Source organism: Cetorhinus maximus, chromosome 1 (genome assembly GCF_964194155.1).
Source record: "Cetorhinus maximus chromosome 1, sCetMax3.hap1.1, whole genome shotgun sequence".
Lineage (NCBI taxonomy): Eukaryota > Metazoa > Chordata > Chondrichthyes > Lamniformes > Cetorhinidae > Cetorhinus > Cetorhinus maximus.
In genome coordinates, this window is record NC_135879.1 from 218,046,743 (window position 1) to 218,063,740 (window position 16,998).

A 16,998-nucleotide genomic window follows, 5' to 3' on the forward strand; every position below is an offset into this window, starting at 1 on the left:
TCTCTCGCCTGTCCTTTTCGTGTGCTGCATAGAACCCTTTGCCGAGTCCATCAGGAAGGATCCGGGCATAAGAGGAGTGACGATCCCAGGCAGTGGAGGCACTCAGGTAAAAGCCTCCCTGTACATGGACGACGTCGCCATCTTCTGCTCGGATCCGCTGTCGGTGCGCAGACTGATGCACGTCTGCGACCAGTTCGAACTGGCCTCGGGAGCCAAGGTAAATCGTGGGAAGAGCGAGGCCATGTTCTTTGGGAACTGGGCTGACCGATCCTTTGTCCCCTTCACTGTCAGGGCTGACGGCCTGAAGGTGCTGGGGATATGGTTCGGAGGGACCGGGGCATGCGTTAGAAACTGGAAGGAGCGAGTGGCTATGGTGAAAAGGAAACTGGGCATGTGGGAGCGACGCTCCCTCTCCATTGCGGGTAAGAACCTGGTCATCAGGTGTGAGGTACTCTCGCTGTTGCTGTACGTGGCGCAGGTCTGGCCCATTCCACGCTCCTGCGCGATGGCGATCACTCGAGCCATCTTCCGCTTTATCTGGAGGTCGAAAATGGATCGTGTCTGCAGGGACGCGATGTACAAGCCTCTAGATAAAGGGGGAAAAAACATGCCCAACATCGCCCTCAGACTGATGGCCACCTTTGTGTGCGGCTGCATCAAGCGGTGCGTAGACCCTCAGTACGCAAACACCAAGTGTCACTACGTGCTGAGGTTCTACCTGTCCCCGGTGTTGCGAAGGATGGGTCTGGCCACGCTGCCGCGGAACGCTCCAAGTAGTTGGACCGTGCCGTACCACCTGTCCCTGGTGGAAAAATTTATGCAGAAAAACACCTTTGACCACAAGTCCATCAGGCAGTGGTCAGCACGTAACGTCCTAGAGGCCCTGAGGGAAAAGGAGAGGGTGGACCCTGTGGGATGGTTCCCCGAGCAGACTGTCAAAGTCATTTGGCAGAATGCCTCATCGCCAGAACTTTCCAACAAGCACCAAGACGTAGCTTGGCTGGTGGTGAGAAAGGCCCTCCCCGTCAGATCCTTCCTACACGCCAGGAGTCTCACCCCCTCTGCACGTTGCCCTCGAGGTGGCTGTGGTGGGGAAGAGACCGTTGTTCACCTCCTTGTGGATTGTGCCTTTGCAAAGAAAGTCTGGAGAGAGATGCAGTGGTTGCTGTCGAGGTTCATCCCGAGCAGTTCTGTGACACAGGACTCTGTGCTCTACGGGCTGTTCCCAGGGACACACACCGAGACAAACATCGACTGCAGCTGGAGGATCATCAACTCGGTGAAAGACGCGCTTTGGTCTGCCCGAAACTTGTTGGTCTTCCAGCACAAAGAGTTGTCCCCGACCGATTGTTGCGGACTGGCACAATCCAAAGTCCAGGACTACGTGCTGAGGGACGCACTAAAGCTTGGGGCAGCTGCCGCAAAGGCGCAATGGGGAAGGGTCGCTGTCTAAGACCTTTCTACCACAGCGCACCGAGAGACTGGGAACTGTTTAGAGCCCCTCGGGCTGTACAGATCAAAATGAAAGGCTGTAAATGATTGTAATATTGTTTGTACTGATGCACCTGGTGATACATTTTGTAAAAGTTTAACCTGGATTGTACCCTTGTAATGTTGTTTTTGAAATGGTTTTGAATGTGATTGAAGATTTTTTATGAATAAAGTATATTTTTACAAAAAAAAAACACTCTGCTGCCTGAGCAGGCTGCCAGCAGCAGCCCAGGTGTGAAGTGGGTAGTGGGCAGGGAAAGCAGTCCCTGCTGCTCCAACACTTTACCCAGAGGGGTTTTCCTCTCCAAACTGGGCACTAGAATTATTTAAAATTTCTCCACCTACTTTTCTAGGCCTCCTGCCTGCCTGTACAGCAACCATCTGTCCCTCTGATGGAGCTGGCAGCTCTTGAGGGCAGGCCGCCATCTGTAACTGGACAGCAGTATCAGAGGTTGCCAGCTATAAAAGTGTGGCCCTGGATCTCGCCAGCAGCTGAACCACTGTCACCTAGACCCCACATTCTGTCCCAGCAGCGGCACCCTGGCCACCTCCAAAATCCAGGTCAAAGATTCAAAGCATGAACCCTTCAACTTAAGAGATAATTTGGAAAACGAAGATGTTGACTGTTGTGATAGTGTATTTGTTAGTATGTTGAATATAATAATTGAAATATATGTTTATGCTAATATGTATGGCATAAGCAATATCACATGATTCCAAATACAGTCAGCAAGTATAGTTTAAAAAAAAACCAAGCATAAATGTAGCTGAGCCATATAAAGGCAGTTGAGAAGAAGCAGGTCTTTACATTTTAGAAAGAAGAGAGTTTCATTTATATAAAACCTTATCACATCTCAGAAATGTTCCATAATATCGGTGACTGCATTCCAAAGTCAAAATTTATATGAGAAGAAGCGATAAGATGAATGGCTAGTAAATCTGTTTTTTAATGGCAATAGTTAAAGGAAGGTTATGGGTCTGGACAGTGTAAGAACTGTCTGAACTTGTTTTCATGGAATCTAAACGAGGAGATGGGGTTTTGCTTTAATGTCTCATTAGAAGGACGGCATTACCAACAGTTCAATACAAGCGTGTTTGCCTAGGTTAATGTATTCTAAATGCACAGCTGACTTCATTTTTATTTTTACACTGAACTCAATAATTATGCAATTTCTTGAAGGATTGTGCCATTATTCAAGTTTGGAATAACAGAAAACTTCTCTTGGAAATGCAGTATTTTTTAATTTAAAGGGGAAAAACACATCTCTATATAATAGCAGTAGATGTTCTTAGTGATTCATGGAATAATTCAGTTTTCCAGTTCAGCTGAGTAGATTATGAAATGATCTTAACTCGTGCATGTGAGAGTTTAAGGTTATTTTCTCTTCCTAAAAATTTTAATGTTCTTAACTTCTCAATAGAATTATAGCTTTAGAATCATTAACAGCCATCCAATGTTTATACATAATTACAACCAGGAATTCAATATTCTCTCATCTATCATTGATTACCAGGGTATACAATAGTAACTGTACATAATTATTTTTTAATAACGAGTAAGATTGACACTGTCTTCAATAAAGAAACTTTCTTTGTAACAGGATCTGCTTCATTAGATTGAAAATGAAAATAAATTATTCTAGTGCCTACTATGCTTACATAATACCCGGCTATGTGGAAAATTACCCAGGTATGTCCTGTGCACAAAAAAACAGGACAAACCCAACCCGGCCAATTACTGCCCCATCTGCCTACTCTCTATCAACAGTAAAATGATGGAAGGGGTCATCAATAGTGCTGTAAAACAGCACTTGCTTAGCAATAACCTGCTCATTGACACACAGTTTGGGTCCGGCAAGGGCCACTGAGCTCCTGACCTCATTGCAGCCTGTGTTTAAACCTGGACAAAAGAGCTGAACTCCAGAGGTGAGGTGAGAGTGACTGCCCACAAGGCATTGACATTTGACCGAGTGTGGCATCAAAACTAGCAAAACTGGAGTCAATGGGAATCAGGAGGAAAACTCTCCATTGGTTGGAGTCATACCTAGCACAAAGGAAAATGGTTGTGGTTGTTTGAGGTCAATTGTCTCAGTTCCAGGACATCACTGCAGGAGTTTGTTAGGGTAGTGTCCTAGGCCCAACCATCTTTAGTTGCTTCATCTGTGACCTTGCTTCCATCATAAGGTCAGAAGTGGGGATATTCGCTGATGATTGCGCGACGTTCAGCACCATTCACGACTCCTCAGATACTGAAGCAATCCACGTTCAAATGCAGCAAGACCTGGACAATATCCAGGCTTGGGCTGACAAGTGCAAAGTAACACTCGCACCACACAAGTGCCAGGCAATGACCATCTCCAACAAGAGAGAATCTAATCATCGCCCCCTTGACATTCAATGATATCACGATCGCTGAATCCCCCACTATCAACATCCTGGGGTTTACCATTGACCAGAAACTGAACTGGACTAGCCATATAAATACTGTGGCTGCAAGAGCAGGTCAGAGGCTAAGAGTCCTGCAGCGAGTAACTCACCTCCTTTCTCCCGAAAGCCTGTCCACCATTTACAAGGCACAAGTCAGGAGTGTGAAGGAATACTCTCCACTTGCCTGGATGAGTGCACTATTCAGGACAAAGCAGTCCACTTGATTGGCACCCTTTTCACAAACTTTAACTTGCTCCACCACTGACAAACAGTGGCAGCGGTGTGTACCATTTACAAGATGCACTGCAGAATCTCTTCAGGGCTCCTTAGGAAGCACCTTCCAAATGCATGACCACTATCATCTAGAAGGATAAGGGCAGTAGACACAGGGAAACTTTCAGTGGTGGTGCTCCCTTCCAAGTCACTCACTATCCTAACTTGGAAATATATCGCCGTTCCTTCATTGTCGCTGGGTCAAAATCCTGGAAACCCCTCCCTAACAGCACTGTGGGCGTACCTACACCACATGGACTGCAGTGGTTCAAGAAGGCAGCTCACCACCACCTTGTGAAGGGCAATTAGGGATGAGAAATAAATGCTGACCTAGCCAGCGATGCCTACATCCCGTAAGTGAATAAAAAAGAACCCAACATCACAGAAGCCAGTTTTCAGCCAATTCGATTCACTTTGATATCAAGCAACGGCTGAAGGCACTGAATCCAGAAAAGGTTATGGACTTCAATAACATCCGAACTTTAGTCCTGAAAAGTTGTGCTTCAGAGCTTGCCACATCCCTAGCTGAGCTGTTCCAGTACAGCCATTGGCACCCACCCGACAATGTGGAAAATTGCCCATTTATGTTCTATCCACAAAAAACAGGACAAATCTAATCCAACCCATTTGCATCCAGTCACTTTACTCTCAATCATCAGCAAACTGATGGAAAGTATTGTTGATAGTAGTATCAAGTAGCACTTACTTGGCAATAAACTGCTTACATCGTGGTGGTCAGTTTTGGTTCTGCCAAGACCACTTGGCTCCAAACCTCCTTACAGCCTTGGTCCAAACAGGAAAAAGAGCTGAATCCCAGAGGTGAGGTGAGAGTGACTGCCCTTGACATCAAGGCAGTTTTTGATGACTGTGGCATCATGGAATCCTATTAAAATTGAAGTCAATGGGAATCAGGGAGAAAACTCTCCACAGGCTGGAGTCACACCTAGCACAAAGGAAGGTGGTTGTGGTTATTGGAGGCCAATCGTCTTAACCTAGGACGTTGCTGCAGGAGTTCCTCAGAGTGGTGTCCTAGGCCTAACTATCTTCATCTATTTCATCAGTGACCTTCCCTTCATAATAAGAACAGATGTGTAAATGTTCACTGAAGATTACACATGGGTCATTACCATTCGTAGCTCCTGAGGTAATGAAGCACTCCGTGCCCGCATGCAGCATGACCTGGATAACATTCAGTCTTGAGCTAATGAGTGGCAGGTGACGACTAATATTCACACCGTAAGTGCCAAGCAGTGACTATCTCCAACAAAATGGCCCACATGTATATAGATTTAGATTGGGATTTTCTGGCTGCACCATGGCGGCACCCGCTACGGGGATGTGGCGAGCCAGTCAAAAGTCCATTGACTTTCATTGGGACAGAAGATCCTGGCGGTGGGTGGAGCTGCAAAATCCAAGCCTTAGCTTCAAAAGGCCTAGTCCTATTTCTGAATAGCACTCTTTTTGTTTCATATTCTCATGAATATGCTGTTAAGATAACAAGGAAGACATTTTGGTTGGCATGTCAACCTGCAGGACATGCTCAATATGGTAGTTGGGAGACCCAAACAATTTTTAGATTTTGGGCCGAAGCGAGTTACGGATGGCAAATAGGTACCCCGTTGCAGCTTGCTGGGCTTGTCAGGAAGAATATTGGCTGACAACTGAACTCAGCTGGCCATCAGCTCCCGATTCGCCCACCATACCGTCACCTTGCCGCTTCCTCACGTCAGTGGCCAAATTTAAAGCACAGCCACGTGCACACCTCTGTGCTTCCAGCCCAGGACTGCTGTAAATAAGACATGGCCTCGAAAGATAAGGAGACTGCAGTCCCCAGGTTTAGTGACGCGACCCTTGAGCACCATTTGGATGCTGTGGAGGCCCGCCGTGATGTCCTCTACCCCCACTCTGGCTGCAGGAGGGGTAACAACATTACCACACTGGCTTGGTAGGTGATGGCAGTGGGGATCAGTGCCAATGCTGCACAGAAAAGGTTGGCCATCCAATGCAGATTTGAGGATGAATGATCTCATCCATGCCACCAGGGTAAGGCAACCATTTTATCACACATTCACTGCCAGCTCAAGGACATTACCACTCACTCACTCACATGCGCCCTCACATCTCCATCTGGCTTCATCAGCTCTGGAGGCTGCCTCCTCAGTCCTCACCATCTTGAGGCCGCTTGCATAGTTCAACATGTGCCCCCACACAAACCCTGGGATACTCCCCTTCCTCAGTACAGCCCTCGCCCTGCAGCCTCTTCCCTTGCCTGAGGCCACTTCCCTCCCTTCCCCAAGCAAGCACTAGCCCTGTAGCAGTAGAAAGTGACCCCTGCCTTATGGCTGGTCTGGTAGGCAGAGACCTGCCCGTGAGCCCCCCTAAAAGTGATGTGGTGCTGTCTGTGAAACCTGGCGCTGGTGACTGCGAGTGCTGCCCGAAGCAAGGTAGGGAAACAAACTTCAAAGTCCCGAGCGAAGTGCAGCTCGCCAGATGCACGTCACTTATGTGCAGCTGTGAAACACGTTGGCGTGATGTAGGTGGATGATCCAGCGTGGGGCGGTCTGAGTCTAGCCTTATAATGCTATGCAGATATTTTACAAGGTTCCCAATGCCCGATGGCAGGCCGTGTTTCTCGCCATCGACGGGCTGAGCGGACGATTGCAAACTGGTTTCACGACGTCATGAAACCGATTTTTGGCCTTCTTGTCATATTGTCCTCTTATGACACCAAGAATGCCTGACACCAGTGGGCACTGCCAATTCTGCCCAAAGCCCTTACCAAACTTTCAGTGCCCACTCACCCATTTTTCAGGGAAGCAATAGGCATCCAACAATTAAAAGATGATCCCAGTTACCACTGGCAGAATAATGAGCCTACTATCTGTTCTCACAACAGAATTTTTGTAGACATCCAGATCTCTTATTAACTCCAACTTTTGAACAAAATTATACATTGAAACCTTTATTTTTTAATCATACAAGATTTCCAAGATCACATGAAATAAATTGTATCTCATGAGACTTTCTGATTAACAGAGATTGCTTGTACTGTAGATTATTCCTGAACAAGTAATACTTTCTACAAATCTTAATTAACTAGTTATACTACATGCTACAATATGAATATTTTATAATAATATGCAGAGATTTAATTGTTGGGATACAATTCAAAAAATGTAGATTGTACATTGGCTGTTGAAGGCAGAGGCTTGAAAGACTTGATTTTTTTTTTCTAATTACTTGCTCATATTAAACTTGGACTTGGTGTGTTCCTTGTTGCAGGTGCCAGGACTGGAATAGTTCGAAAGCTGGTAGTGCCATCAATCTTGGTGCGGACAATGAGTCATTGCATCACAACAGTGCAGACATCATCCCATTGGCTAATGACAAAAGGTTTCCAATTTCTTTCTTCTTGGTCCATGAATCAGTTTCTGCTAGTAATTCAAGCGGATCTAAAAGTGAGTGCTGTTTTGATTCTAATTATAATCAGTTATTTCACTTTTTCCGAGTTACAGTGAGTTCTGTTGAAAGCATTTTATCCAGTCTTTGTTCTAGAGCTTGAACCAACTTGACCATATTCTCATTTGCTCCTCTGCCAATGAGAGAAGCAGTTCATCTGCAATATTGCACAGAACTTTTTTTTAAATGTGGCAGGTATATTTTATTGAATGAGCCACATACATTATCCAAGGTAGCCATTGTAAGCAATGTTTCTAAACTTCTAAAGGTATGAACAGTCTTTCCCTGAAAATGTAGGTTATCTGCTGTTCATTACTGGGCAATATAACTAAATATTTATACCTGCTAACAATACTGTTTTTAAACCAATATAAACCTGAATATATGGTTTTTGGAACCCATGCACACCTTTTTCCATTTACGTGCATACGGATTTGTATTTTGTATGCTGGATCATGGTATTTATTTGTATTTTCATTGACATATTGTGATTTTATAAACTTCTTTACAGTATATTTAAAGTTGGTCATGAATGAAGCATGGAAAGTAAAAAGATTGCTGTCTTTTAACTTATCTACAACATTAATTGTCATTTTCCTAAATTCAGAATGGAGGAGGCCATCATTCCAACGAGAAAAGTATACTTTTCTGCCACTGAGCAAAGCTTTTTTTATTCATTTATGGGATGTGGGTGTTGCTGGCGAGGCCAGCATTTATTGCCCATCCCTAATTGCCCTTGAGAAGGTGGTCATGAGCTGCTTTCTTGAACTGCTGCAGTCTGCATAGTGTAGGTATACCCAGAGTGCTGTTAGGAAGGGAGTTCCAGGACTTTGACCCAGCGACATTGAAGGAACTGTGATATATTTCCAAGTCAGGATGGTGAGTGACTTGGAGGGAAACTTCCAGCTGGTGGTGGTCCCATATTTATGCTTCCCTTGTCCTTCTAGATGGTCGAGGTTGTGATTTGGAAGGTGCTGCCTAAGCAACCTTGGTGAGTTTCTGCATCGCATCTTGTAGATGGTACATACTGCTGCCACTATGCACCATTGGCAGAGGAAATGAATGGCACCCCATCCACAAACAATCAAGCAGGCCGCTTTGTCCTGGATGGCGTCAAGCTTCTTGAGTGTTGTTGGAGCTGCACTCATCCAGGCAAATGAAGAGTATTCCATCACACTTCTGACTTGTGCCTTGTAGATATTGGACAGGCTTTGGAGAGTCAGGAGGTGCTGTATTCCTAGCCTCCGACCTGTTCTTGTAGCCACAGTATTTATATGGCTAGTCCAGTTCAGTTTCTGGTCAATGGTAACCCCCTCAGGATGCTGATAGTGGGGGGGATTCAGTGATGGTCATGCCATTGAATGTCAAGGGGGGATAGTTAGATTCTCTCTTGTTGGAGATGGTCATTGCCTGGCATTTGTGTGGCCTGAATGTTACTTGCCAGTTGTCAGGCCAGATATATTGTTCAGTTCTTGCTGCATTTGGACATGGACTGCTTCAGTATCTGAGGAGTCATGAATAGTGCTGAACATTGTGCAATCAATAGCAAACATCCCCACCTCTGATCTTATGATGGAAGGAAGGTCATTGATGAAGCAACTGGGAAGATGGTTGGGCCTAGGACATTACCCTGAGGAACTCCTGCATTGATGTCCTGGAACTGAGGTGATTGACCTTCAACAACCACAACCGTCTTCCTTTGTGCTAGGTACGACTCCAACCAGCAGAGATTTTCCCCCTCGATTCCAATTGACTCCAGTTTTGCTAGGGCTCTTGATGCCACACTTGGTCAAATGCTGCCTGGATGTTAAGGGGCAAGCTGGTTTGTACATTGAATATATTTGAATATAACAAATACATAATCAAGAATTAAGGGATTGAAACTCCTTGAGTGGGCTGGCCTGATAGATTGCTCATTTGTATATTTCTGATGAGTTAGAATAGTGAAATAGAAGTCATAAGCCCACTGGTGATGCCAACTGTAACTCATTAACAAAACATGTGTTTGCATAATACATCTATTTGCACTGCTGAGTCAAATGCCATTTTTTTTATCCCTTATTTTTAGCTGTATAATAGTTGTAAAAATTAAATAAAATAATAAATAATTTGGATCTGCCACAAGGATCCAATTGCTGACTAGGCAATGAAACTCATTCCATTTTAGAGTAATTGGAGCTGTCTGGATGCTGAGAGTGTAGTGGCGTAGCCATAAAAATTGTTTGGTCAGTAGTGGCATATTTGAAGTTGTCATTTTGCCTGCTTTTTGCACATTCCTGAAACAAAATGTGTCATGGACCTGAGAGCTAACCCACTTCATTGAAGTACGTTTTGCAGTTGAAGTGCATAGCGCAGTACATCACATCTTTCCCTGTAAAGGCATAAATAACATTTGTATAGGAAGAACAAAACTATTTTTATATCTTTTTGTGTTTTCACTCAAATGTTTGCTTTTAGGATTTTCTTTTTAATCTAAAGTGATACAATAATAATTATATATAATAAATAACAACAGTAAGTGCTGGAAATACTCAGCAGGTCAGGCAGCATCTGTGGAGAGAGAAGGAGTTCATGTTTCAGCTCAATGACCTTTGATCAGAATAATAATTATAACTTTATTTGCTCCTGTAGTTCCTCCCTTCCCAGATCTTGCTCACAGAATCATAAAATTTTACAGCACCGAAGAAATCTTATTTTTTTATACCTTTCTTAAATTTGTCCTCCCACTTCTACAGATTTTAGTTAGGTGATCAGTTCAGCAGAATTTGGTCAAGGAAGTAGGTGGTGGATCTCATGGATGAGGTAAGTTCAGAGAGAGCCTGCGAGATGGGAGAGAAAGTAGAGAGAGAGAGAGAGATAGAGGCAGGGAAGAGCCTGGAGGATTGTTTCATTTGGAGGGAAAGATGAAAGGGGCAAAACAGCAGAGGCTGCTAAACAGATGGTCTCAATCTTGCTGATAAAGTAATCCATAAGTTATTTTATTGGAGGTGAGAATGGGATCAGTGGAAATGGGTTTAAGGAGGTGGTTGGTAGTGGAGAACAGATACTGGATTATTGTTGCAAGCAAGGAAGACACTGAAGTATGTGGTTATGGTAAATAAGAGTGTGGCCCAATAGCAGTTAATGTGGCTTAATCAAATTTGATGATGGATGGCTTAACCAGCCATGTGCCAGATATGCTGCAGTCTGTGCTGCTTGGACTTGAGGGTGTGAGGAATCCTAGACCCAACCATCCTCGGGTGCTTCATCAATGACCTTCCTGGAAGGAAGGGGGGATGTTCACTGATGATTGCACAAGGTTCAACACCATTTGTGACTCTTCAGATATTGAAGCAGTCCACATCCAAATGCAGCAAGACCTGGTTAAAATCCAGGCTTGGGCTGACAAGTGGCAAGTAACATTCACGCCACATAAGTGACAGGTGATGACCATCCCCAACAACAGAGAACCTAACCAACGCCCATTGACTTTCAATGGCATAACCATTGCTGAATCCCCCACTGTCAACATCCTGGGGGTTACCATTGATCAGGAACTGAACTGGACAAGCCATAAATACTGTGGCTACAAGAGCAGGTCAGAGGTTAGGAATCCTGTGACGGGTAACTCACCTCATGACTCCCCAAAGCCTGACCACCATGTACAAGGCACAAGTCAGGAGTGTGATGGAATGCTGTCCACTTGCCTGGATGAGTGCAGCTCCAAAAACACTCAAGAAGCTTGACACCCTCTATGACAAAGCAGCCTGCTTGATTGGCACTCCTTCCAAAAACATTCACTTCCTCCACCACTGATGAGCAGTGGTGGCAGTATATGCCATCTACAAGATGGACCGCAGAAACTCACCAAGGCTCCTTAGGCAGCACCTTCAAACCCACGACCACTACCATCTAGAAGGACAGGGGCAGCAAATAGATGGGAACACCACCACCTGGAAGCTCCCCATCAAACCACTCACCATCCTGACTTGGAAGTATGTTGCCGTTCCTTCAGCGTCGCTGGGTCAAAATCCTGGAACTTTTTCCTTAATAGCACTATGGGTGGACCTACACCACATGGACTGCAGTGGTTCAAGAAGGCAGCTCACGACCACCTTCTCAAAGGGATTTCGAGATGGGGAATAGCCATGCCTACCTCCTGTAAATGAATTTAACAAAAGCCTCTGACTTGCTCTTGCAGTTACAGTTTTTAAATGGCTATTCCAGTTTAGTTTCTGGTCAACGCTCACCCCAGGATATTTATAGTGGGAGATTCAGCAATGGTAATGCCATTGAATGTGAAGGGACGATCGTTGGATTCTCTCTTGATGGAGATGGTCATTGCTTGGCATTTGTGTGACGTGAATGTTACTTGCCATTTTTCAGCCCAAGCCTGGATATTGTCCAGATCTTGCTGCATTTGGACATAGACTGCTTCAGTACCTGAGGAACTGTGAATGATGCTGAACGTTGTGCAATCATCAGTGTACATCCTCACTTCTGACCTTATGGTGGAAAGAAGTTCATTGCTGAAGCAGCTGAAGGTAGTTGGGCCTAGGACACTACCCTGAGGAACTCCTGCAGTGATGTCCTGGAACTGAGATGATTGACCTTCAACAGCCATCACCATTTTCCTTTGTGCTAGGTATGGCTCCAACCAGCAGAGAGTTTTGCCCTGTTTCCCATTGACTCCGGTTTTGCTAGGACTCCTTGGTGCCACACTCAGTCAAATGCTGCCTTGATGTCAAGGGCAGTCACTCTCACCTCATCTCTGGAGTTCAGTTCTTTTGTCCATGTTTGAATCAATGTTGTAATAACTTCCGGAACTGTGTGGCTCTTGCGGAACCCAAACTGAGCATCAGTGAGCAGGTTATTGCGAAGCAAGTGCCGCTTGATAGCATTGTTGATGACCCCTTCCATCAATTTACTGATGACGGAGACTGATGTGGCGGTAGTTTGCCAGGTTGGATTTTTCCTGTGTTTTGTCTACAGGACATACCTGGGCAATTTTCTACATAGCCAGGTAGATGCCAGTGTTGTAGCTGTACTGGAATAGCTTTTCTAGAGGTGCGGCAAGTTTTGGAGCACAAGTCTTTAGTAATACTGCCGGAATATTGTCAGCCCATAGTCTTTGCAGTATCCAGTGCCTTCAGCCATTTCTTGAAATCACATGGAATGAATGGAATTGGCTGAAGACTGGCATCTGTGATGCTGGGGACCTCTGGAGGAGGTCGAGATGGATCATACACTCGGCACCTCTGGTTGAAGATTGTTTCAAGTGCTTCAGCCTTATCCTTTGCACTGATGTGCTCGAGTCCCCCATCATTGAGGATGGTGATACTTGTGGAGCCTCCTCCTCCAGTGAGTTGTTCAATTGTCTACCACCATTCACGACTGGTTGTAACAAGCCTGCAGAGCTTCGATCTGATCTGTTGGTTGTGGAATTGCTTAGCTCTGTCTATGCTGTTTGGCATGTAAGTAGTCTTGTGTTATAGCTTCATCGGGCTGATACCTCATTTTTAGGTATTCTTGGTGCTGCTCCTGGCATGTCCTCCTGCACTCTTCATTGAACTAAAGTTGATGCCCTGGCTTGGCGGTAATGGTAGATTGGGGGATTTGCCAAGCCATGAGGTTACAAATAATGGTTGATTACCAATTCTGCTGCTGCTGATGGTCCACAGCACCTCATGGTTACCCAGTCTTGAGTTGCTAGAACTGTTTGAAATCTATCCCAATTAGCATGGTGGTAGTGCCACACAATACAATGGAGGGTATCGGCAATGTGAAGACAGGACTTTGTCTCTACAAGGACTGTGCGGTGGTCACTCCTACCGATACTGTCATGGACAGATGCACCTGCAACAGGCAGGTTGGCGAGGATGAGGTCAAGTATATTTTTCCCTCTTGTTGGTTCCCTCAACACCTGTCACAGACCCAGTATTGCAGCTATGTCCTTTAGGACTTGGCCAGCTTGGACAGTCATCGTGCTACCCAGCCACTCTTAGTGATGGACATTGCAGTTTCCCGCCCAGAGTACATTCTGTGCCCTTGCCACCCTCAGTGCTTCCTCCAAGTGATGTTCAGTATGGCGGAGTACTGATTCATCAGCTGAGGGTGAGGTGGGTGGCAGTACGTGGGTAATCAACAGGATGTTTCTTTCCCCATGCCTGAACTGATGCCATGAGACTTCATGGGGTCTGCAGTCAATCTTGAGCACTCCAAAGACTATATAGCACTGTGCTGCTACCCCTGCTGGGTTTGTCCTGTCGGTGGGGAAAGGACATACCCAGGAAAGACGATGGTGGTGACTGTCAGGTAGGATATTGTGAGTGTGACAGTCAGGCTGTTGCTTGACTAGTCTGTGAGACAGCTCTCCCAATTTTGGCACTAGTCCCCAGATGTTAGTAAGGAGCACTTTGCTGTTGTCGTTTCCGGTGCTTAGGTCGATGCCGGCCCATCCCCTTTAGGCTTTGTAGCAGTATGATACAACTGAATGGTTTGCAAGGCCACTTCAGAGGACATTTAAGAGTTAACCACATTGTTGTAGATCTGGAGTCACATGTAGGCCAGACCAGCCGAAGGAGATTAGTGAACTAGGTAGGTTTTTATGACTTTTATGTTTTTATGTTTTTAGTTCTGTTGAAGGGTCATGAGGACTCGAAACGTCAACTCTTTTCTTCTCCGCCGATGCTGCCAGACCTGCTGAGTTTTTCCAGGTAATTCTGTTTTTGTTTTAGGTTTTTATGACAATGGCTTCATGGTCATCATGAAAGGCTGAAGGTAAGCATGCAGGTGCAGCAGGTGGTAAAAAAGGCAAATGGTATGTTGGCCTTCATAGCCAGAAGATTTGAGTACAGGAACAGGGATGTCTTGCTGCAATTGTACAGGGCCTTGGTGAGACCACGCCTGGAATATTGTGTGCAGTTTTAGTCTCCTTATCTGAGGAAGGATGTACTTGCTATAGAGGGAATGCAGCAAAGGTTTACCAGACTGATTCCTGGGATGGCGGGACTGACATATGAGGAGAGATTGAGTTGATGAGGATTATTCTCTGGAGTTCAGAAGAATGAGGGGGGATCTCATAGAAACCTATAAAATTCTAACAGGACTAGACAGGGTAGATGCAGGAAGGATGTTTCCAATGGTGGGGGAGTCCAGAACCAGGGGTCACAGTCTGAGGATATGGGGTAGACCATTTAGGACTGAGATGAGGAGAAATTTCTTCACCCAGAGAGTGGTGAGCCTGTGGAATTCGTTACCACAGAAAGTAGTTGAGACCAAAACATTGTATGTTTTCAAGAAGGAGTTAGATATAGCTCTTGGGGCGAAAGGGATCGGGGAGAAAGCAGGAGCGGGCTATTGAGTTGGATGATCAGCCATGATTATAATGAATGGTGGAGCAGGCTCAAGGGCTGAATGGCCTACTCCTGCTTCTGGTTTCTATTAGACTTTTAAATCCAGATTTTGATTGGATTCAAATTTCATCATCTGCTATGGTGGGATTTGAACCCAGGTCCCCAGAAGGTTACCCTGGGTCACTAGCCCAGCAACAATACCACTGAGCCACTGCCTCCCCTTAAGTGCCAGGCATTGACCATCTCCCTGGCTGGCTCTAGAATGTAGTACTCTGAGAAATTGTTTCGAATACAAAGATGAGTTTCTAGAATTTATTTGGGACAACCTCTTAGAGCAGTATGTTCTTGGGTCAACCAAAGATGCTATTTTTGACCTTGTAATGTGTAATGAGATACAATTAATTAAAGATCCTCATAGAAAAGGAGTCTAACATGATAGAATTTCTCATGCAGCTTGAGGGTGAGAAACCTGGGTCTAAGACTAATGCCTTAAGCTTAAATAATGGCAATTACATGAGCCTGAAGGCAGAGTAGGCTAAAGTGGACTGGAAAAATAGGTTCTAAGGTAGGACATTAGAGAAGCAGCGGCGGACATTTAGGGAGATATTTCATGACTCAAAAAAGATTTATTCCATTGAGAAGGATGCACCATCCTTGGCTAAAAAAGGAAGATAAGCATAGTATCAAATTGAAAGAAAATGTGTACAGTACTGCGAAGTTTAGTGATAGGAACAATTTTAGAAACCAGCAAAGAATGATTTAAAAAATACTGAGGACAAAATTAAGCTATGAAAGAAAGCTAGCTAAGATATAAAAACAAACAAAAGTTTCTAAAAGTATATAAAAAGGAAATGGGCAGCTGAAGTGAACGTTGGTCCCATTGAGGGTGAGACTGCAGAATTAATAATGGGGAACAGCTAGATAGTCATTTGGCAATACAGAACATAGAAACATAGAAATATGAGTGGGAGTAGGTCATTCGGCCCTTCGAGCCTGCTCTGCCATTCATTATGATCATGGCTGATCCTCTATTTCAATGCCATTCTCCCGCTCTCAACCCATACCCCTTAACGCCTTTGGAGCCTTGAAATCTATCTATTTCCTTCTTAAATATATTCACTGACTTGGCCTCCACAGCTTTATGTGGTAGATAATTCCACAGGTTCACCACCCTCTAAGTGAAAAAGCTTCCCCTCATCTAATTCCTAAATGGCCTACCCCATATCCTGAGACTTGTGACCCCTTGTGCTAGACCCCCCAGCAAGAGGAAACATCATCCCTACATCCAGTATATCCAGCCCTGTCAGAATTTTATACGTTTCAATGAGATCTCCTCTCATTTTTCTAAACTCCAGTGAATACAAGGTGTAGTCTCCTCACACAACAATCCTGCCATCCCAGGAATCAGTCTGGTGAACATTTGCTGGAATCCCTATATGGCAAGTATATCCTTTCTTAGGTAAAGAAACCAAAACTGCACACAATACTCTGGGTGTGGTCTCACCAAGGCCCTGTACAGCTGCAGTAAGACATCACTGATCCTGTACTTAAAGTCCTCTTGCAATGAAAGCCAACATACCCTTTGCCTTCTTAATTGCTTGCTTTCACTGATTGGTGTACAAGAACACCCAGAACCCTTTGTACATCAACATTTCCCAATCTATCACCATTTAAATAATACTCTGCCATCTGTTTTTCCTACTGAAGTGGATAACTTCACATTTATCGACATTGTACTGCATCTGCCATGTATTTGCCCACTCACTCAACCCGTCTAAATCACCTTGAAGACTCTTAACATCCTCCTCACCACTCACATTCCCACCAAGTTTCGTGTCGTCAGCAAACTATGATCGGCAGGTCCGGGAGTGGCTGGGGAACGGACCCCCGATTGCGATCAACCCCCCACCCCGACTGAGATTTCACCGCCAATTAACGGCCAGTCAGCATGAAAGGCGCGCTGAAAGGCTCAGCGCTGCCAGGATTGGGGTGGGAGGAGGGCGAGTGCTGAAGT

General features: G+C 45.1%; 1 protein-coding gene across 3 annotated transcripts in view; it reads left to right on the forward strand.

The window, feature by feature from the left end:
- ccdc142 (coiled-coil domain containing 142) overlaps positions 1-16,998 on the forward strand; it is a 220,478-nt gene that overhangs the window by 112,169 nt on the left and 91,311 nt on the right. For all 3 annotated transcript variants that reach the window (XM_078553385.1, XM_078553404.1, XM_078553394.1), the window contains one exon: positions 7,474-7,649. In XM_078553385.1, the coding sequence (XP_078409511.1) occupies positions 7,474-7,649 (176 nt within the window). The remainder of the gene's footprint in view (positions 1-7,473; positions 7,650-16,998) is intronic.